Genomic DNA, 20217 nt, shown 5'->3' with positions numbered 1-20217 from the left:
GTGTCATTTCTAATAAAAATACTATCACTGGCGCTAAAAAATGTTTCGTTATTAGTGGCGTCCAAATATGTTGTATTGTTTACAGAATCATCACATTTTTTAGTGGGTGGCTCTAAGAATTGGGACTGCAACATGCAATGGTTCAATTGACTGTGTGCATCTGGTTGTGTTTTCCAAAACTTTACAAGAAAAACATTTGTTTGACCCTCAGATACCCCATGATCTAGATGTCCAAACATTGAAACTGTTTCATCTTCTGGTGGTTGAGAGACATGTGGAAGAAACTGAACGTAAACAAAGCAATCATGATCGTACAAACTTTTTAATAAATGAGTTTCTTCATGGCTGCTACGGAATAAACCGATAATATGAATGGAATTATGCACGAAACTTTTCGCAGATGCAATATTTTCAATCTGGATGAAAATAAATGGTTTATTTCTGGGTTTAGCTTCGGGCCTCTTAGTCAACTTTGAATAATAACTGGTCACATTTCTGGAATGATGAATATAATCGTCAGCAGTATGGACATATTGACATCTCGTGGATTTCTTAAATTTTCGCCTTTTTCCATGGTTATCTGGTGTTTTATTAATAAAATCAGATTCTTCCAGCAAATCTTCGTCCATAACCTTAGCACATTCTATAATAATTACAACTTAAATAATATTTTTTCTACGTATATATGATTAAGTTTTTATAAACTAATTTATAACTTTTATTTATTGTTTGATTATTATAAGAAATTTGTTTGTCAACAAAAATTATTTGAATCAAAAAGATAACTGTCGTTAATACCAACATAAATTTAACTGTAATATATTACAAAAATTTTTAAGAAAACTAAAATAAAACATTGTTCTATATTACAATTTAAACATACATTTACATTTTAAAAGTAAATAATGATTTAATAATCTATAATTATTAAAAGTATTTGTTTATAAATACAAAGGCGATTTAAATTTGTCACCAACTAGTGCGAGGAGGTAAACAGTTGGCCCTACTGCCTTCTGTGTAGTGCGCCAATTGAAGTAAATGGTCGAACGCGTTGCATTTTGCTCGGCAGAACTGAACTAGTTTTTATCTTAAGTAACTACTGTTTTATATTTTATTTTAGTCCGTTCGTTTTTTATAGCTGCACAAAATGTTTTGGGGTAAGTGTTTCGTTAATTTCTATTACGGAAGTTAGGAAATTCACACCACGTGTTAACTGCATAACCTGATTTTTTTTCTTATTATTCCGTTAACAAGAAGAACGTTGTGTAGTTATTACGAGTTACTACACATAACTTTTACATTTTCCTTTATTTTATGATAAACAATCTATTTTAAGTCTTTATTTCCATTGACTTAGAATGAAATGCAAACGAACAAGTTTGAACTTGTCCAAGTTAAACGGTGTAATTTTAAACGTACGCAGGTCTGATTATGGAGCCGCAAAGGCGCTACACACAAAAAGTGAAGAAGGCCTTCCACATCTCGATGGCGTCGTTGGACATCTCCGCCGGTTCGGATGAACCATCGCAAATAATGTGCGGATACGATGGTCGCAACTATTTGCTATGCACCCTCAGGAAGCCGGACTTGATCCAATGCCCACTCGACTTGAATTTCGAAGCCGGCACCGAGGTGTCTTTCGCGGCGAACGGAAAGAGCCACATACATTTGACCGGATACTTGAATGAGGAGTTGGAAGTTGATGATATGGATGATTTGGATGAAGAAGATGATCTGGATGAGGACGTCGAAGAAGAAGTGGAGGAAGAGGAAGAGACTGCCGTGAATAACAAGAAACGGAGCCAGAAGGCGTCGGAGAACGGACCGCCAAAGAAGAAATCTAAAACGGCTGTCGTTACAAGCACACAGGCCGAAGAAGAGTCTGATGATGAATTAGATGATGAGGAGGGCGAAGAAGAAGAGTCCGATGACGACTTCTTTGAGGTACTCATCACGTTACATCCAAACATCAACTTTATTAATTAAATTATTTGGTTTAACAGGCAGAAGAAGATGAAGAAGAGGATGGGGAGGAAGAGGAAGAAGCGTCGAGTCTTAGCGAGGAAGAAAACGAATCTCCTGTTAAGTCAAAACAACAAGCAAAGGCATGTTTAGTAATGGTAATTTCTGGACATAGATTATTTTTCTGCTTTTTTTTTCCATAGGTGAATGGTGTGGCTAAAAAGAAACAGGAACAGAAACCGGAAAAGAAGAAACCACAACAAGAGGAACAGAAGAAGCAGCAGCAACAGCAGCAACAACAACAACAACAACAAAAGAAACGCACACTTTCAGGTGGTGTGATAATTGAGGATCTGAAGGAGGGACAAGGTAAACCGGCGAAGAACGGCAAGTTTGTCAGCGTGTACTATGAAGGACGCTTGAAGTCGAACAACAAGATGTTCGATTCGACGACGAAAGGTTCCGGATTCAGCTTCAGACTCGGCACCGGCGAAGTGATAAAAGGTTGGGACATCGGTGTTGCGGGCATGAAACAGGGCGGCAAGAGACGGATAACTTGCCCGCCTCAAATGGCTTACGGTGCCCGAGGTTCACCTCCGGCTATTCCGCCCAATTCCACTCTCGTATTTGATGTCGAGTTGCGTAAAGTTAATTAATTAGGCGGAGTGTGATGTGGTGCAAGAATGTATGCGTCGTCATTAATGACAACACTGATTTTTTTCTTTTATGTTATGTACTACAATAGTTGTGTTGAATCAACGTGTTATTTTCTATCAATAAAACTATTTAAATAATCATTTACTGTTTGTTTGTTGTATTTAATTAGGTATGATTAATTGAAACACGGCCAGTTCGTATACATTTTCTTTATTTTCAGTATATGTTTCAGCATGTTCTGGTAAATATATTACAAAAACGACAGACATACAGTACACTCTTACAGTGAAAGTATCTAAGGATACAATGATGTCTACTAGAAGAATAAACTTCTAAAATCTACACTTCATAATGTCTATATAAATTCATGATGCACCTTAAAACTAAATATATCTTGTATTCGTATATGTAAAACTTAATTCTATTCACAATTTAAAAATAAGATTAATTCTAAGCCGTTTCAGTTTACGAGGGCGGAACCTTTTTTTGTCCAGCATTGTCCTCGTCCTCGTCCTCCTCCCAATCGTTCATCAGTTTGTGAACTCGAGCCTCCGCTTCGGCAGCCTTCACGTTTTTATCCGCGTCATCGTCCAGTTGCGGCATTTCCGTGGGCGGTTTGTCCGACTGTTGAGAATCGGTGTCTTCCCAGTCCTCTAGGATCGCCGACGCGTCCCGACTGCCCGTCTGTTCGTCCCGAGACTTTTCTCCGGTGGTACCTAAGCCAATAACCGATTAATTTCATGATAGCTAACGCGGTGGAAGGTAATTCTAATACGTACCGCTGTCGTCCTGCGAGTCCTGCCACGACTGCGAATTGTCGTCGTTAAACTGACTGTTGGACGTTTCGCTTTGCGCCCCGCACGACGTGTTCTCCTGTTGGGAACAATCCGTGGCCGACTGCTGTGAGATTTCTTCCGTCTCCTGTTCCGGTGCGGTCGTTACTTCCTTTTCGAACGAATTATTTTCCGGCTCTACCGCTTGATTAGCAGCTTCTTCCACCTCGTCGTCTTTGATGGTTTGACCGTCGGAATTGGCAGAGTCGGGGTGTTGATCCGTAGATTCTGAAACGTTTCCATCTTTAAAGCAGGCGGAACATCTAGAAATAGCAAGTTTTATTAAGTTTCAGAAGTGCTTGTACCGACCTATCCCGGAGTCAGGTTGGCTTTGGACATCTTCGAGGGGCGTACCTTTCCCACCACCGTCAACTTCCATCGCCTCGGGTTCGTAAACTTCCGGCGCGGACAAGTTGAGATCTTCCTGTTGGACAGCTTCGTCCGGTCGTAAGTCCTGTTCTTCCTGTATATTCTTTGGGCATTCTTCGTCTGTCAGGGCTATCTGCTCCGGATTCGTATCGGGGAGCACGTCTTGTCCTTCGTCCTCTTGTTTCTCTTCCGTAACTTGACTTTCTACAGTGGGTTCCTCTTGTGCCTCTTCCTGTTTAACAAAAGTAAAAGGTACAACTTGTCAAACCAAAGAAAACGACTGTCGTGTACGTACCGGGTTCTGGACGTGTTCCAGGTCGGCTTGGGGCTCATCAATATCCATTTGTTCATAGGTGATCTGGTTATTGGGTATTGATCCGTCGGTGGCGTCCATTTCTGGCACCTCGTGGTACTTGTCGTTTTCAGATTCCTGTTCCTCGTTCTGTTTTAGGTGCTCCGTTTGTTGTACTACAATTGAGCCAACAAATTACTTACGAAATAAGGAGTGGGTGGTAGTTGTTGCTTACCTTCAGAGGCAAACATCTGCTCTTTCTGTTGCTCTTCGGTGGGATTTTGTGCTGCGACCGTCTCTTCGAAGGCGGCGTTCGCCAGACTTTCTTCGGAATCCAACTGCGTTTTGCACTCTTGCGGCTGGTAGTAGGAGGAGGAGGACGAGGAGGACGTGGTCTTGGCGATCTCCCTCTGGATCATCTCGATGGATTCGATCGGCTGATTCGGATCAGACTCTATCGTTCCACCGTTGCGGATTTCCAACATCCCCGTTTCCGAATTGACCATTAAATTTCCCTTGAATTTTAATTAGAAACCAACCGTGGAACGTAGCGACTTTTAACTTACCTGAGATGTAATGTACTGTTGCTGTCCGTCGACGGGATGGCTGTAAAGTACGACAATGTTCGAATTGTCGACGTGCCCGGCCGACTCCTGACCGTCCTGATAGTCGTGGTCCGTTAAAACCATGACGAGTTCGTCGTTGGATCCTGCGCCGCTCTGAAGCATCGCTTGCGGCAAGACGCCGCTGTGCTGCGTGGTTATGACCTGCTCGGTGAATCCGTGACCTCCACCGCTCAAATCCGGAAGGATGAACTCTTCCGGTTGCCCCGTGTTCGTCGTTTGGGCCTGTTGCTGCTGGAGTATGTACTGTTGGTTGTCGTCCAGCACGACGATGTCGACGAGCCCCAGACTCGTTGCTATACCCGTCGCCACGTTGTTGAGAGCTTCCGCCTCGGAACTGGGCTCCTGCTGCTGGTTGGCAGGCACTTTAACGTTAGAAATTATGTTCACCTTCTCGGTAGATTGGTGACGCATCATTTGCGAAGGTACCATAAAATCCTCCAAGAGTGCCTCCTGCTCCTCCTCGGGCTGCTCGTTGACCTCCTCGTCGTGGTCGTCGTCGTCAATGATCACCAAGCCGTCCCTACGTGCCTCTGCCAAGTGACGGTCCCGCAAATGTGCCAACAGATTCATCTCCGAATGGATGTACCTCTTGGTGCAAAACTGACAGTCGAAACTTTCTTTCAGCTTCTTCTCGCCCTTGTGATTGGTGATTTGGATGTGGCGCATCAGACTGGCGTTATTGACGAAAGCGATGCCGCACACGGGACACTGCACCTCCTGCTTGCCGTGCTCGGCCTTGTGTCGGGCCAAACTTGCACTGGACAACGCTGAAACAAATACAACATGAACGACCTCCTCGGTTACCCTCGCAGGGTCTTACCGATGTACGGACACTTGTTGCACTTCGGATAACTGCCGGCCTTGGGCGACTTGACGCCGTGCTTGGTGAACAGATGGTACATCATGACGTTCTGCGTGTTGCACTTCCGACCGCAATATTTGCACAGGTTGATGTCGAACTGCTGATTGTGGACGTCGATCATGTGCTTCTTGTACAGGTAGAACATCTGGAACTCCAACTGGTCGCATTCATTGCACACCCAAACGTCGCCCTCCTTCTTCCTGTTCGCCACGTGGGCGTTCGTTCTCTTCCCCTTCTCCCCGTACGTCTTCCTCTCGGACTCCTGCAACTTACACAGTTTTATTTTGTGAACTTGATGAATTAGACTTGCCTACGTTTTGATTAGAAGTGACTTTAGCTTCGACTGAGGTGCCGGACTTGTTTCCCGCCGACACGATCTTCAATCGGATGTTCTTGTTCTTCTTGACGAGATGCGGATACTTTTTCAATATCTCCGACACGATTTTCGTGTGGTCTACGTCCGTGCCTTTGGTGGTGACGCTCACTGAACCTGTACTGTTATCTTTGTTCTCCTTTTCGATCTTTAGCCGTTTCAGTAGCGATTCGTTTTGCACCTCTTGTTTCCTTTTTGACTGGTTGTTGATTTCTACCCTTTCAGTCTCCACCTGCGAGTCAAAAGGGTTACAAATTATGCGAAATTTTAGTGTTCAAATAAGGTAACCTCTTGTTTTAAAATCTCCAAATCGTTTCTGATTTTCTGCTCCTTCACGTAATCCTTGACTTCGTCCATGTCAATGCTGGACTGGGACAACAGCTGCGACTTGTTGTAACTTGCGGAGACGTTCGACTGCGAAGCGGAGTTTCTGATGGAGTCGAAAGACGTGCTGGCCTTAATTTCCTCTGCTTGTGTGAGCAACGGTTTACTGGTGTACGAGATGTCGTCGAAACTCGTGTCCATGAGGCTGAGCGAAGGTAAGTCGTCCTCCGGCCATTCGAAACGTGTAGGTTTGGGACTGTTGTCTGCGGCGGACATAGAATCCTGGGACACGTTCCATTTACTTTCTGAAAAGGGAGACGGCAACGGCGTCGGATTCGGGACGACTCGTCGCTTCCATACAGGCAATTTACGACCTGGAAGTGGACTGGGTAATTCTTTTGCAACTGGGGATAACTGTGGTTTCACTTTTTTTTCCTGTAATTACACAAAACACTCTAAGTATACACTTAACTCCAATTATTTATTATTTGTTTACATTTACTATCTTTTGTAAATACAATATTATTATTATTAATAATAATATATATGTACTGTGATGTGTTACCTGAATAGGCCAATTTTTCTTTTTAGCAGACACCTTTTGGGCATCCAACAGCTTGGTCAAAACATTTAAATTCATCAAATCTGCAGCCCTGTACAACTTATCAAATGTGAGCATGTTAAATTCAAGCATTCCAGTGTAAATAAAGTTCACAATGGGTACGATGACATCTGCCTGTAAATTACTGGGCATCAAAATGACACCATCCTCCAATGATGGACAAGACTTCTCCAAATATTCAAAATATTCTGTGCATGCATTCATCACAAGTCTGTGCACTTTCAACTGAACGTTGCCCTCAAACTGCAGGGTCATATCGCAGTAGTCTGTTTTACTGAAGAACATTTGTAGTCTTTGGAGAAAAAATATTCCCCAATTGTCCACCCTCACTTGCTTCACGTTCTCACCCATCTTTACTGTCGGTGGTGGTGGTGGTGGTGATTCGGCGAGTTTCTTTCTTTTCAGTTTCACGTCAGGTTCAACTCTAAAACAAAACGTCCTTTCGCAATTGCATAATGCTGTTTGTGTTTCGTGAAAATTAATAAAATCACGCAAAAGTAAAACATTTTGTTAAGGAAAGTCCAACGAAATGCGGGAATAATGAGAATAGACGCCGACGAGCTTGTGACAGTTTAGCGCCATCCCGACATCACGACCAACTGGCCATTTTAGTAGATGTATTGGTAACCAAGATGCTTCCAGGCGTTACGAGGTAACAAAACAATTTTTAAATTGTGTATTTTTAATTCAAATTTACTAACCTTTTTCTATAAGCAAAATAATAGCTCCATCTCTACAAACGCATAAACATATTGAACGTTACTACCAGGGGGCAGTGAGCAAAATGGTTATGAATTGAGTTCTAACGAAGCGTGGCAAGATGGAGCCACTATAATAAACCTGCGTAATATATTTAATCTGTGATATCGGTTTATCGACGCCGACGGAGCATTTGAATTTCATATCGGTGCAGAATTGTCTTCCCGACAAATACATGAATTAAGTGATATTATTGTTAAAGATGCAAAATAATCCGGGGATTGAATCCATATTAATAAAAAAATTCGTGAATAGAATAGGTGTGCGCCAGTCCAAGGATAAAATAGATTCCTTTATTAATTAATGATGTTATCTCGTATGTGAACCACAGGCATGGTGGGGGTTGAAGCAATAGGGCGAGAAGAGAATAATTAACTCACTTTCCTCTAAATACGTAAAAAATATGCATTATTTTTGATATTATAAAGTAAAATCCAACCATTATCAGTAAATTATAATTTTAAATATATTTAGTCAATTTAACACATTTATTTATACTTCAAAAATTATCGTAAAGGGGGCATTGCTAGAAAAATTATGAAATCAATAATGAAGTAGTTTACCAAGAAAAATCGATGTTTTTGTTTTTCCAATAATTTTATAAACTATTGATTTATTAAAAAAATGAAAGTTTACACTTATACATGTTACAATACGTGTTATACATAAAAATAGTGCGACCATATTTAAATTAAAGATTGTATAATGTTATAAATAAAAAAATTAAAAATGACACAAATTTTAGTTAAAATTAAATATGGCATTTTTTAAGATTTTATTTAATAAAAATTAAAGGATCAAACAAATATCGTTAAAAATACCTGTAACTATATAGACAACCCAGAATACTTATAAACGCGTTTTTTAAAAAATACTCTAGACTGTTAGATAATAATTTTATTTAAGGAAAAATTAAAAACTTAATTTTAATAAATATAATTTTATTATTTCACATTTTGTCACAATATTCAATTCTAAAATATTATCACTTGATTTTATTCTTAATTGTAATAGAATTTTGTGTCAGGTACAATGTTGTGTTTGTATTCTTGTTAAGAATACCACAGACTATATTTTTGGAAGCGCTTTCCTCTGTGACCAACAATTTAAGAGAAAGAATAACAGGTACTAATACTATTAGATTTTGTTTTGGTGATATAATAACTATGGTGGTATATATTGAGGTTGGTCGACATTCCCGGTGATTTTCATAAGCATTCTACGTCGCATGGCTCTTTCGCGGTCTTTAAATAGACGCACTTCTCTTTGTTCCGGTGATTCTACGCTCCGTCTCTTCGCCGCTCTCACCGTATCTTTTTCTCTCCGTTGCTGTTTTTGCTCTTCCGTTTCGTTGCTGCGTCGAAAAGCGGCGCGCACCGCATCGTTGTATCTGCAAAAATCAAAGTATGACATGTAGAATTTCTTAAACATTAAACATTGATATTGCGCAACCGAGTTAATTTATTAGCAATTTATGTACCTCCTAATTTTGGTTTGCTCTTCCGTTTCCCGTTCGCGTCTTTGAGCGGCCCGAACGGAGTCCTTTTTGAGCCTTTCAGCCCTTTGTTGGGACGTCTCATTCATGCGACGAAACGAGGCGCGTACCATATTCTTCATCCTGTGCATACATGAATATATTCATATAGTCACATAAGAGACAGGAGGCACAGACGAACGCGTTCATTTCTTTTAAATTAATCAATCATACAACGTACCGTCTGATTTTGGTTTCTTCATGAGATTCCCCTTTGCGTCTTTGGGCAGCTCGAGCGTTATCTTTTCGACGTCGTTCTACAGTTTGTTCGGTTGTTTCTTGTGTACGTCTGTAACTTGCCCTTAAGGCGTTCTTTTTTCTCCCCTGCTCCGTCTTTTGTTGCGATTCTGGTAATCGATGTTCATCCATAAATTTCAATTGATTTTCGTTGCTCTGTCTTTAAAATTAAATTAACAGATTACTACAGCAAATTAGTAATATATTTATTTAATAGAAAAACTTCTTTGTACTTACAATAGTTCATTGCTTGGGGGAATCACATGACAGTTAGTTCTTTTGGTCATGTAATCATATACATTAACATTATTTGTTGGCACTATAAAATAATTAATTGTATCATAATTGAAAAAAGCGAATGTATTACTAACTTGGGTATTCCACTGATTTCCCATCGTTATTGTTTGTTTCATGTTTTATGAATTTAGATGGGTAATTTTCTGAATATTCTACAACAATGGAAATTAATTAGTGTCATCTGTATTGCAGCTTTAGAACTTATTACTTTGATGTAATCTACGTTTAATTGTATAGATGACGCTGTAATTTGTCGAAAGACAATTTTTCAAAAATTATTTTATTGTATTGATCAGAAAAGATTTACCCACCTAATATACTTTCGTTTAGAAAATCCGGGTCGATTTTTACTTCAATTTTGGTGTCTGTAAATACGACTGGAACCGCGTCAGGTTTTAAACTGCAACAAAAGCAGACAGATGGTTGGTTATTCAGAAAATATAAATACGGGATTCAGAACTGACCCTAAATGCGGTCGTGAAGAATCAACATAATCGTTGTCGCAAAAGTGGCGTGAACACACGTATCTACCGATGAACGGTTGGGCACCGGCATAGGAGAACTGTTCGACGAAGTCGGGTCGTTCGACGTTTCGGATCCAGCGCAGACACCTGAAACGTACATGAACGCACGTCAAATTTCGATTCCAATTAAATCGCTTAGCGTGCGCGCATACTGATGGAAATTCAGCGGGAACTGATGGAAGTCGTGCGTCTGGTTCGTCTCCGACGTGTTTTCGCATGTGAAAACGCAGCAGACGTACATCTTTCATGGAACGGTTTCCATGGCGAGATGAAAACACTCGACGGACGGACAGACATTGACGAAATGCGCAATGGACAGACAGACAGATCCGAGTGCAACGCGCGCATCTTTCGAATTTACTAAATCAACAATTAATGGGATGAAATGATTACAATCACTTCGCATAAAAAGTCGAATCTGTGTCAATAAACGTTCTGGTGGAAAATACGTAGATCAGAACGCTCCAGTTAGATGTGACGAATATAAAAAGGTGATGATGGTAAAAGTATTGTAGAGTTAATGGTTGATGAAAAAATGAGATCGTTTACGGAGAGAGGTTGTCTACCTGAGAAAGTATCCACATACAAATTTGTTCGGAAGTCGGTTCACCTAAATCAATTTTAGTCCCGTAATCTTCCTTGTCTATAAATAGTTAATCTAATAAATTAATTGCTTGCTCCATCAATGAGCAAAACTTTCGTTCGCATTGAATGTTGATTAGAAATTCAGATATTGTTGTTGTTGTTGTTGTTGTTGTTTGTGTAACCATTTTAATTTCCATTCATCTAGAAAAGAAAATGAAGAGATGTGAATGTAGATTATGTAACGGATTTTAATTCATAGAATAACAAATAATTTACCAGATGTACTTACGATCATATTTTCCTTTTTCTATTATCTTTAATGCGTATTATATTAATTTATGATGCAGTTTATTAACTAACACATTAAATTGTAATAAGTGTATTTATAAATGTAAATAAGAAAGACATAAGTTAAATATTGAAGGAAACTTGTAAAAATATTTGTAATTAGTTCATTGCCCAGTTGGTGCTTCCGTTATACCTTTAATAAATGGTTTTGTAATATAACGAAGAGTTTCTTTGTTTTTGGTCGTTTAACAAGTTAATAATTAAGTAAAACAAAGACCCAAAGAATGATAATTATAGAATGCCTTAAGTTGGGTTGAAAATATTAAATATAATATGAGAACAGTCCATCCGAAGTGTCCGAACGGATTGCGTCCCGTCACTTTTCGAAATATTGACCCCTTCATCTGGACGGACGATCGTTCGCAGAGAAGAGAGAGGGCGAGGTAGAGGACCGCGGACAAGAGAAAGACTTTCGCCCAATGTCAAAAAACAGCATCGGGGGGATGGTCCACGTATAAAAGTGGCATCGTGATTCGAAACTGTATCACTCGTCCGATTTTCGTTCTCGTTCAAACTGTTCCTTCGACGACCGCGATGAGATCGGTAAGTTTGTCTCTGCGATCCTCTTTCGTTCGTCCCACTCATGTACGTGTTTCAGTTCATCTTGGCCAGTGCTTTACTCGTGGCAGCCAACTGCGCCCCTGGAATCATCAGCGGTGGTAAGTTGCACCCTTTTTCTTCTTTCTCATCGTTTGGTGGATGACCAATATGTTATATGTGGGTGCGCACTTGAAAAAGGAGAACGAAGCCTCCGTAGTTGAAAAAGTAATTAGCACTTTCTATAAATGTGTTTAATAATTTGAAAGCGAAGTGCATAATTATCAGTCTCCCACTCCCGTTTCGATCGGATAAGAGACAATTGCGAGATAAATGGATAAGAGAGAAAGTGGTAATTTGCGTCGCTGTCTAATTCCATTTTTGTATTGATTCTCCTCGATTGAGTCCTTTTCTTAGTCTTAATCGCCGTCACGGATTCGTTTTTAAATATTTAATTGAACAGCTGTCCGAATGGATTAATTTGATTCGAGGAATTTATACTTTCAACTTGTAAAAATTTTCTCCGGACGTGCACTAATTGCCGTTGATTAATTAATATCAATCGGATCCTCATAAAAAGTTGATGTTGCAGGACACGGTGATGGCGGCGGTGGAGGAGGTGACGGCTTCAGTTTCGGCGGTCACGGCAGCAGCATCAGCTTCTTGGGCGGCCACGGTCTGAGCTATGGTTCGGGCGGACACCTCTCCGAAGGCGGTGGCGGCGAATCAGGCGGTCACGGCGGTGGCGGCGGAGGAGGAGGCGGAGATGGCGGTGATTTCCACCACGGCGTCAGCATCGTCGGTCTCGGCGGTGGACAGAAAGGACAGAGCTTCGACCTCACCAACCAAGGTAACACTTGAACTATCTTTGTTGGTTCAATGATTAATCCCAACATGAAACACAGGAAGCCACAAACATCATGGATTGTTCGGCGGTAGCTTCGTCGCCTCAAGCAAATACAGCAACGGCGGCAGTGGAGGCGGCGGCGGAGGCGGTGGCGGTGGACATGGAGGATACGGAGGCCACGAAGGCGGATACGAAGTGAACGAGGAGAGTGCGCATTACAGCGACGTTTTGGGCGCCGACGAACATTCTTCCGGCGGTGGCGGAGGTGCCGGAGGCGGTGACATAGGTCTGGGCGGTTACGGAGGACTGGAAGGTGGATTGGGAGGACACCTCGGTGGAGGTGGAGGCGGTGGATTCGGTTTGGGAGGCCACGAAGCTCTGACCATCGCGTTGTCTCACGGAGGAGGCGCCGGTTTGGGCGGCGGACTGGGCGGATCCGGTGGATTGCATCATTATCGTTGAACGTGTCCGATGATGCCTCCACGTCTCTTTCCTCTTGTACATATTTATTTCACTTCTCTCTCTCCCTCTTGTTGTTATTGTTATTATTGTTGTTATTGTTGATGACGTTTTTTAAATAAAATGCCTTTTTGATATCTATCCATCTTCATTTGAGTTTTAGAAAAATGAAAGGAATAAACATACGACGAATAAAAATAATGATTTTATTAAGGTACTATTACAATGTAAATTTTAACAACGTCAAGGTGTTCGTTTTATTCTCGGTCTCGATTCGAATGCACAATCACAAATTTTATCGCCGCACAATCTACAATTGCTTTTTCCTGAAACAAAAAACTATAATCAAGTTGTTGTTGTAGGTCAGAACGCAACTGGAACATATAATTACTCTAATAATCCGGTAACAAAATCGATTGTAGCAATTGTCTTTAGTCGATACATGAACTGAACACTTACAAAGCGCAAATATATTCATATTTACCTGTTACATTTGATGGAGTTGATTTTGTACTTTCTGACTTTGATTTATTCTCAATTTTTGTTCCCCTACAAAAATCGAGTAAATGAAGTTTAGTGTTAATTTCTTTGAATTGCTTGTTACCTTTTTGCACTGCTGAACTTTTCGAGTATTAGTTTGTCCTCTTTTTCTTTAATAATGTCAATAACGTCTTCTTCCAGTTCCCTCTTGAGCAAATCGTAACATTTGCAACTGTACCTGTTGCCCCCAGAACACTTTGCACAGTCGCAAGGTGCTCTGGTGTCACCAAGCTTGTAACAAATCTCCATGTAACACAGCGGAGATGGCCCAGTCAGTCCAAACTTTTTCACCTTCTTCTTTTGCTTTTCAAAGTTCTTAATGATTTTGTCCTTCATGACGATGGGAGTGGTGGATGCCTTGTTGTAATTGGTGCCACTCTTGAACACTATCGGATTTGAATGAGCCGTCTTCTGCTTGGGGCAGGGAGGTTTTGTTGGAGGTACCGTTTCCGTCGACATTAATGTAGACAGATTAGCTAACGGGAGGAAAACAATTAGAGTACAGCCTCAAGAGGGTCATAAAGGTAGTTACATACATTTGCCGGAAAAGCCTTTTTTGTACGACTCCAACATGGAAAAGTCTTTGGTCAACAGGTGGTCGCTGTCACCTTCAACAGGCTGCAGCAAATCTTCATTGTCCAGTGGTTGATGGCTCAGTAAAATGTCGTTCTTCAGCTTCCCAAAGTCCACATCTCCCTTCAATCGTGACCGAACTATATGTTCTAGTTGCCTTTTGATGTTGTTATCCAAACATTGGTCCTGCAAACACATCAGTTGGTATCTTTAGTTAGATTATTAACGAAGGAATAGTTACATCGACGTGTTGGAGCAGGACTTCCTGCAGTCCGCACAGCCTCGCATCCCGATTGATGTGCGGATGCGCAAGCAACGTGTACATCATCCCTATAAGATACGGCAGACAGTTCAGTTTGCCGTTGTCCAAAATAACGGTTACGATGCGTACCACTTTCAAGGTGCAATTGCGATGGTTGGCGCACAACTCCCACACCTCCTGCTCTAGAGACAGGTTCATCAACCACGCGGTCACAAACTCCCAGCGATAGTCTGAGAGGAAGGCCGCCGGCACCGAGACGCAGTATTCGAGGAGGTACTCGAAAGTGCCCGATCCGATCATGATTTCTCTCACGGAACCTAAACAAGTACACGTTATTCATGTTTCAGATTACCAACGGAGGTACCGGCCGTCCACCTTCAAGACTCAGTTTCTGCAAGGTCGCAATCAGCATGTCAAACTTTACGTTCGAAGGAGGGCGTTGCTCGTTGAGGATGGTGGGCAACAGAATTTTCTTGATGCAGCGACACTTCCCTGTAGATAAATACTGCCGTCCCAAATTTAACGAGGCAATTGCGTTTATAAATTTCAGCATGCTCTCCTAGAAAATGGAAAAACGAGGTGTGTTATTAACATGCGACTATTGATTCTCTGATCGAACCTGAATCGAAACGTTTGCGTCGTTTAAAAATATCTCAATCATGTTTTTGTTCTCCCCCAACATCAACAAGTCGTGAGTGATGTAACTGGTCATAATTTTATCTCTGTCTGTCAACGTGTTTACAGTCAATATCTAAAAATTATCATTTTTAGAATGTCTTCTCTGTTTCAGCAATATTCCAACCAATCTAAGCGATTTCATCAGACTCTTCCTGTGGGACGTTTTTGACTTGAGCAGGTCCTGCTTGATGAGGTAAAAATTGAGATCTGCCCACATAGATTCTTGTTCTGAAATACATTTGAAATAAATAAGGTGGTTATAGATTAGAGTGTCCAATGTGTTACCAGTTTTCAGTAATCTTGGATCGAGTCCATTCCGGACGACAGAATCCATTTCATCGGACGTAACTTCGGTGTCCGTTTTCAGAGTGAATCCGTCAAACATATAAGAAGTGCGGGATTCCCCGTTGGAAACTACTTCCGTCGATTTGTCCCTCGTCCTGGCTACTTCGACGTTCTCGTCGTACAGATAGACAAACGACTCGGATCTTTTTTCGCCGTTGATCATAAACGGATCGAGCACGTCTTCGTTCGACAGAAAGTAGCCTGTCACATTCAGGTCGGAGGATTTAGAATGTGTGTTGTCGGCTTCGGTCACTGCTTGGCTGAAAACTTCCTCAACAATCTCTTTCGCGTTCACTCTGGCGGAACAGTCGCGGTTTAAATTATCAATTTTCTTTTCGTTTTCAGCTTGTACGACGTTAAGAGTGTTTCCCCCGAACATTTCGTTTAATAAACCCGAATCGGTTTGCATTGGACTGAGGGACCGTAAAGTTGTTATGGACACGTCTCTTGATGTGTTTAGTACTCCATTATCTACATCTGCTTCTAAATTGGGGGGAGATGATACCGTTACCTCCCCCATCTTTGTATTATCTTTGACGTCTTCGGTTAGGGCGCAATTCGATTGATCCGATTTATCGAAAGACTTGTTGAAGTATTCGTCGCTGGCGTTGAAAGGTGCGAGTCGTTCTTTAATCTCTCTGGTCGTTATCGAGGACGATCCACTTGGTGTGTTGGACACATTCGCAAACAATTCCGGATAAATGTTTTTGCAGGCGTCCAATGTTTTGTTCATGTGTTCCGTTTGACCCAAAACGTTGCTGTGAAGTGCACACGTTAATTCCGTTGCTACACCTGCAAACATTCATTGCCATTTTGTTTGATTATTATGTTTTTACGAAGACAATGATTACCCATCAGTTTCTTGTACTCTTGTTGCAGCACTTCGAATTTCATTTTTAACTTGTCGAAATCATCCAATTTATTGTCGTCTTGAATGTCACACTTGTTAATTTTGCTGTACTCAGGTGGTGGTCCATCATCCTGCACCTTAGAATCCCCACTTTCCTCGTCGATTCTTACTTCCACTCGTTCATAGTCTTCCTCGGACGGTTTCAAAAAGACAGCCTTGCTGGAGACTTGTGAAAACTCATCCCCAGACAAACCGGCATCTTTTTGAAACGCGTTGCATGTCTCATAAAATCGTTGATTTTTCAAAAACTGTAAAACATTTTATTCACAACTCTTAATGATGAATGATCCGTTAATTACCGTAACAAGAGTTTTGTAGATTCCAGCCAAATCTTCTTTCCTACAAACACATGAATAAAATTGAGTATTGTGAATGACAACAGTCCGTTTTTTGAAAACTTACGTTAAGTTGGACGTGCAGGTGCTAATTTGATGCATCGATGCAGGAAGATGCGCATCCGGACAGAACTGGCACCCAACTAGAAAGCGACATTAAAAATATATTCGCCGGGATAAAGAAAAATCGATATTCAAATTGTTACAACGGGAACGTCAAAATTTGCATGTTGCCCGTAATAATGCCGAGTTGCGTGTCTCTATGCGGTTATATTGGCGGCCTACTTTTTAAATCTCGGCTTCCCTTCCTTCGTCGGTGATATTACGTGCCATCGTGACAACTTCCACCGGAAAAATTTTACACATTATTTTAAGAACTCCTCGTGACCCTGAGTCTTTTCCTTCATCTGTTTTCTTCGAATTTACTGGTGGCCCGTCTGGAATTTATTGTATTTGTTGATTCATTTTTATAAATATTTATAATATGACCAACAATTGTTGGTCAATTGTTATAGAAATGTCATATATTTAATGTAATATAATAAATACTTGTACAATTGATACAGTTGTACTTTATTCAATAATATTTACTTTATAATTTTTACTTGCAACTTATACATAACATTTATTATTCAAAGAGCATGAAAAAAGCCTGTATTTATTAAAAATTATAAATAATTATTTTTACATTAAAATTCCAATAAATAATTGAGATAATTTAATTCTATGACGATTTTTTTTAAATATTTAAACAACAAATACTATACCACACTTTATATAAAAAGTTATATCTGTTAAATTAAATATTATTTTTATGTATTGCGATAGATGGTAACATTCTAAATGTTCTAAATAATTGCTACATTATCATATTATCCACATTGACAAAAAAACATTAAAATTATACAGAATGCGCACCAAGTCAAATATTCGAATTTGGCGCCGCAAAGCTGTCATTTGCCGAAACTTCCACGGTTGCGCTCTTTTCACGGCGATCTCCATCGTTCGGATCGTCTTTCCGTAAACGGTTTTAATATTTGACTTTATCGGGGACATCGTACCCAAGTTTCTATAACAAAATGGTCCAAAAGAAGGTAAGCAAGCAACGTTACAATCGTGCCGTGGTATTTTTCACTTTAGTTTCGTAATTTATTAGAAAATGTCCTAAACCTACCTTACGTCGTTGTGTTTACATGTGTCATTTTTGTTGAACAGTTTATTCAAAGTTTTTATGTGATTTACTCCAGTTTATTATTGGTTTCGGGTCTAGTTGTATTTGTGAAGAATTAGACGCAAGTTGGATTGAAATATGCAACTCTAATTTTCAATTATGTGAATTTGAGGTTACCTTGTGTTTTCTAGTGATGACTGTTGTATTTGCTAACTTAAAAGGTTTTGCAGAAAACAATTCTACCACCAATAGATCTTTCTGACAAATTCTGAATCTTATTAATGTTGTATTGTGCTTAAACATGTTTTTAATAATTATATATTTGTAGCCTAAGAAGAAGGTAGGAAAGAAAGTAGCTGCCGCCCCATTGGTAGTGAAAAAGGTAGAAGAAAAGAAGGAAGTTAATCCTTTGTTCGAAAAGAGGCCAAGAAACTTTGGAATTGGTGAGTTGTGTGATACTTAGTAGAAACACATACATAAAACTAAATAAATTATGATGATTAACACAATAGTCTGAAATCTATGAAGACTTATTATAACGAGCTTTTTAATTCTGATTCCTTTATGTTACTACAACATTGTTTGTTTTTTTTTGAAAATATTTGAATTGACAAATTTTAATTTTCGTTTACAGGCCAAGATATCCAACCCCCACGTGACTTGTCTAGGTTTGTGAAATGGCCCAAATACATTCGCATCCAAAGACAAAAGGCTGTTTTGCAAAAGAGATTGAAGGTGCCACCACCAATCAACCAATTCTCTCAAACTCTTGACAAGCAAACAGGTAATAAATTATCAAATATATCTCTAGTCTCTATATTAGTATGTACTGCAGATTTTTGAATGATGATTTCAGTATTTGCTATCAGAGTAACACTGTTGATAAAACATTACCACCAAGTATAAATCTGACTTTATAACTTTAATTGAAACCACATTTGAGTGTAGGAAAGCAATGTTTAAAATGTTTATTTATTTTTTTAGCAACTCAACTGTTCAAGGTTTTGGAAAAGTACAGGCCAGAAACTGCTTTGCAGAAAAAGAACAGGTTGAAGGCTAAGGCTGAATCTAAGGTGGCCAAGAAGGAAGAAGCACCAACAAAGAAACCCAACACTCTCCGTGCTGGCACCAACACAGTCACCAAACTGATTGAACAAAAGAAAGCTCAATTGGTTGTGATTGCCCATGATGTTGATCCAATTGAAGTGAGTACACTTTATCGATTGGTTGTTAATTAGGTATTTGCAATGATGCCTTTGAATTTCTTCACCTGATTTGCTTGTTTCAAAGTAAACTTGTAACGCATGAAGAGAATTGACACTGAGCAATTTCATAAGATTAGATTCATGTAACTTTTGTTTCATTTAATATTTAAAATTAACAACATTATTGTCCTATTTCCAGTTGGTGTTGTTCCTTCCCGCTCTGTGCAGAAAGATGGGAGTCCCATACTGCATTGTGAAAGGAAAGGCACGTTTGGGACTGTTGGTCAGACGCAAGACCTGCAGCGCGGTAGCTTTGACTCAAGTAGACTCTGGTGACAGGGCCAACTTCAACAAGCTGGTTGAAACCGTCAAGACCAACTTTAACGATCGCGCTGACGAGATCAGGAAACACTGGGGTGGTGGTCTGCTCGGCAGCAAGTCTGCCGCTCGCATTGCCAAGATTGAAAGGGCAAAGGCTAAAGAGCTTGCTCAAAAACAAGGTTGAGGAAACTCTTTTTGTAATAAATAAGAATAAAAGTTTTTTTTCGTTTTATTTGCAGTTTTTTACACTCTTACACATTACATATTTATATATACAATACTAAAAAGCTTGTAGTTTAACTGGTGGTGGTGGTGATGGTGTTTTCCTCCCAAGGTCTGGGGCCCCGTACTTGCTCCCAGTTATCAATATCCAGTTTTTTTACTTTTTCAAACTCCGTTTCTAACGTAACTTCTCCCGGTTTTTTCATTTCTATTCCGTGTTTTTTCATTTCATCTGGATTTACTTTGGTAATCTTTGAAAACTGATAGCTAAAATGAGACACAATTATGGTATGGTTTTAATTAATTTTACGAAACTTACCGTAATTGAGTGAATTCTTTTAAACCAAACGATCCTCCGAGGACAACCAGAAGAAATGGTAAGCCATACTTCACGGATTTTCTTTTGAAAACCGTATTTAAAACTGGTGGTAACATTTTAACCTAAAAATTATAAGATTCCACTTCACTTACTTTGTTAATAATTAAGTGAAAATACCGATGTAGAATTATAAATTTACATAACAAATAATTTTAAGATCACAGTTTATATTTGTATTCGTTTTTAATTTTCATTATAATTTGAGGTTATAGTTAGTTTCTACTTAGTG

The 20217-nt window shown here is 39.9% G+C and overlaps 7 protein-coding genes and 1 non-coding gene across 13 annotated transcripts; 4 read left to right on the top strand and 4 right to left on the bottom strand.

Moving 5' to 3' along the window:
- Positions 1–1009: 1009 nt before the first annotated feature.
- On the top strand, positions 1010–2759 carry LOC109604692 (46 kDa FK506-binding nuclear protein). Its single transcript, XM_020021225.2, has 4 exons — positions 1010–1157; positions 1424–1944; positions 2004–2105; positions 2166–2759. Exons 1-4 carry the CDS (start codon positions 1148–1150, stop codon positions 2616–2618), a joined length of 1086 nt encoding a protein of 361 aa, XP_019876784.2. The 5' UTR covers positions 1010–1147; the 3' UTR covers positions 2619–2759.
- A 54-nt stretch (positions 2760–2813) lies between these two features.
- On the bottom strand, positions 2814–7722 carry LOC109604656 (centrosome-associated zinc finger protein CP190). Of its 5 annotated transcripts, none has more exons than XM_049964134.1 (11): positions 7622–7721; positions 6864–7344; positions 6263–6733; positions 5916–6206; positions 5560–5869; positions 4680–5506; positions 4349–4628; positions 4117–4289; positions 3762–4053; positions 3399–3695; positions 2814–3335 (listed from the first exon to the last, which is right to left on the bottom strand). In XM_049964134.1, exons 2-11 carry the CDS (start codon positions 7269–7271, stop codon positions 3085–3087), a joined length of 3600 nt encoding a protein of 1199 aa, XP_049820091.1. In that variant the 5' UTR covers positions 7272–7344; positions 7622–7721; the 3' UTR covers positions 2814–3084. The 5 variants fall into 5 exon arrangements, with proteins under 5 accessions (XP_049820091.1, XP_049820094.1, XP_049820093.1 ...); XM_049964137.1 differs by having other exon boundaries at positions 3399–3680; XM_049964136.1 differs by having other exon boundaries at positions 5560–5863.
- An 883-nt stretch (positions 7723–8605) lies between these two features.
- Positions 8606–10573, bottom strand: LOC109604672 (uncharacterized protein C05D11.13). Its single transcript, XM_020021199.2, has 8 exons — positions 10424–10573; positions 10212–10358; positions 10059–10147; positions 9822–9899; positions 9688–9769; positions 9395–9610; positions 9160–9297; positions 8606–9069 (listed from the first exon to the last, which is right to left on the bottom strand). Exons 1-8 carry the CDS (start codon positions 10510–10512, stop codon positions 8844–8846), a joined length of 1065 nt encoding a protein of 354 aa, XP_019876758.2. The 5' UTR covers positions 10513–10573; the 3' UTR covers positions 8606–8843.
- Positions 10574–11497: 924 nt separating this feature from the next.
- On the top strand, positions 11498–13184 carry LOC109604673 (uncharacterized). The gene is made up of 4 exons (XM_020021201.2): positions 11498–11747; positions 11803–11863; positions 12334–12591; positions 12647–13184. The coding sequence occupies exons 1-4, from the start codon at positions 11739–11741 to the stop codon at positions 13048–13050; spliced, it is 732 nt and encodes a 243-aa protein (XP_019876760.1). The 5' UTR covers positions 11498–11738; the 3' UTR covers positions 13051–13184.
- A 55-nt stretch (positions 13185–13239) lies between these two features.
- On the bottom strand, positions 13240–17124 carry LOC126264955 (uncharacterized). Of its 2 annotated transcripts, XM_049964802.1 has the most exons (13): positions 16976–17123; positions 16758–16833; positions 16655–16694; positions 16297–16603; positions 15386–16237; positions 15225–15328; positions 15042–15173; positions 14798–14981; positions 14402–14739; positions 14124–14346; positions 13652–14063; positions 13532–13596; positions 13240–13373 (listed from the first exon to the last, which is right to left on the bottom strand). In XM_049964802.1, exons 2-13 carry the CDS (start codon positions 16790–16792, stop codon positions 13291–13293), a joined length of 2775 nt encoding a protein of 924 aa, XP_049820759.1. In that variant the 5' UTR covers positions 16793–16833; positions 16976–17123; the 3' UTR covers positions 13240–13290. The 2 variants fall into 2 exon arrangements, with proteins under 2 accessions (XP_049820759.1, XP_049820758.1); XM_049964801.1 differs by having other exon boundaries at positions 16758–17124.
- Positions 17125–17633: 509 nt separating this feature from the next.
- Positions 17634–19607, top strand: LOC109604674 (60S ribosomal protein L7a). Its single transcript, XM_020021203.2, has 5 exons — positions 17634–17784; positions 18190–18304; positions 18496–18645; positions 18846–19066; positions 19266–19607. The coding sequence occupies exons 1-5, from the start codon at positions 17770–17772 to the stop codon at positions 19569–19571; spliced, it is 807 nt and encodes a 268-aa protein (XP_019876762.1). The 5' UTR covers positions 17634–17769; the 3' UTR covers positions 19572–19607.
- On the top strand, positions 18349–18423 carry LOC126265178 (small nucleolar RNA SNORD36). Its single transcript, XR_007547720.1, has one exon. It is a non-coding gene; the product is annotated as a small nucleolar RNA SNORD36 (small nucleolar RNA).
- Positions 19599–20200, bottom strand: LOC109604675 (cytochrome c oxidase assembly protein COX16 homolog, mitochondrial). Its single transcript, XM_049965194.1, has 3 exons — positions 20106–20200; positions 19929–20050; positions 19599–19876 (listed from the first exon to the last, which is right to left on the bottom strand). Exons 2-3 carry the CDS (start codon positions 20042–20044, stop codon positions 19684–19686), a joined length of 309 nt encoding a protein of 102 aa, XP_049821151.1. The 5' UTR covers positions 20045–20050; positions 20106–20200; the 3' UTR covers positions 19599–19683.
- Between the last annotated feature and the right edge of the window lie 17 nt (positions 20201–20217).

This window comes from Aethina tumida, chromosome 3 (genome assembly GCF_024364675.1).
Source record: "Aethina tumida isolate Nest 87 chromosome 3, icAetTumi1.1, whole genome shotgun sequence".
NCBI lineage: Eukaryota > Metazoa > Arthropoda > Insecta > Coleoptera > Nitidulidae > Aethina > Aethina tumida.
This window is presented reverse-complemented; position numbering and strand designations above follow the sequence as displayed.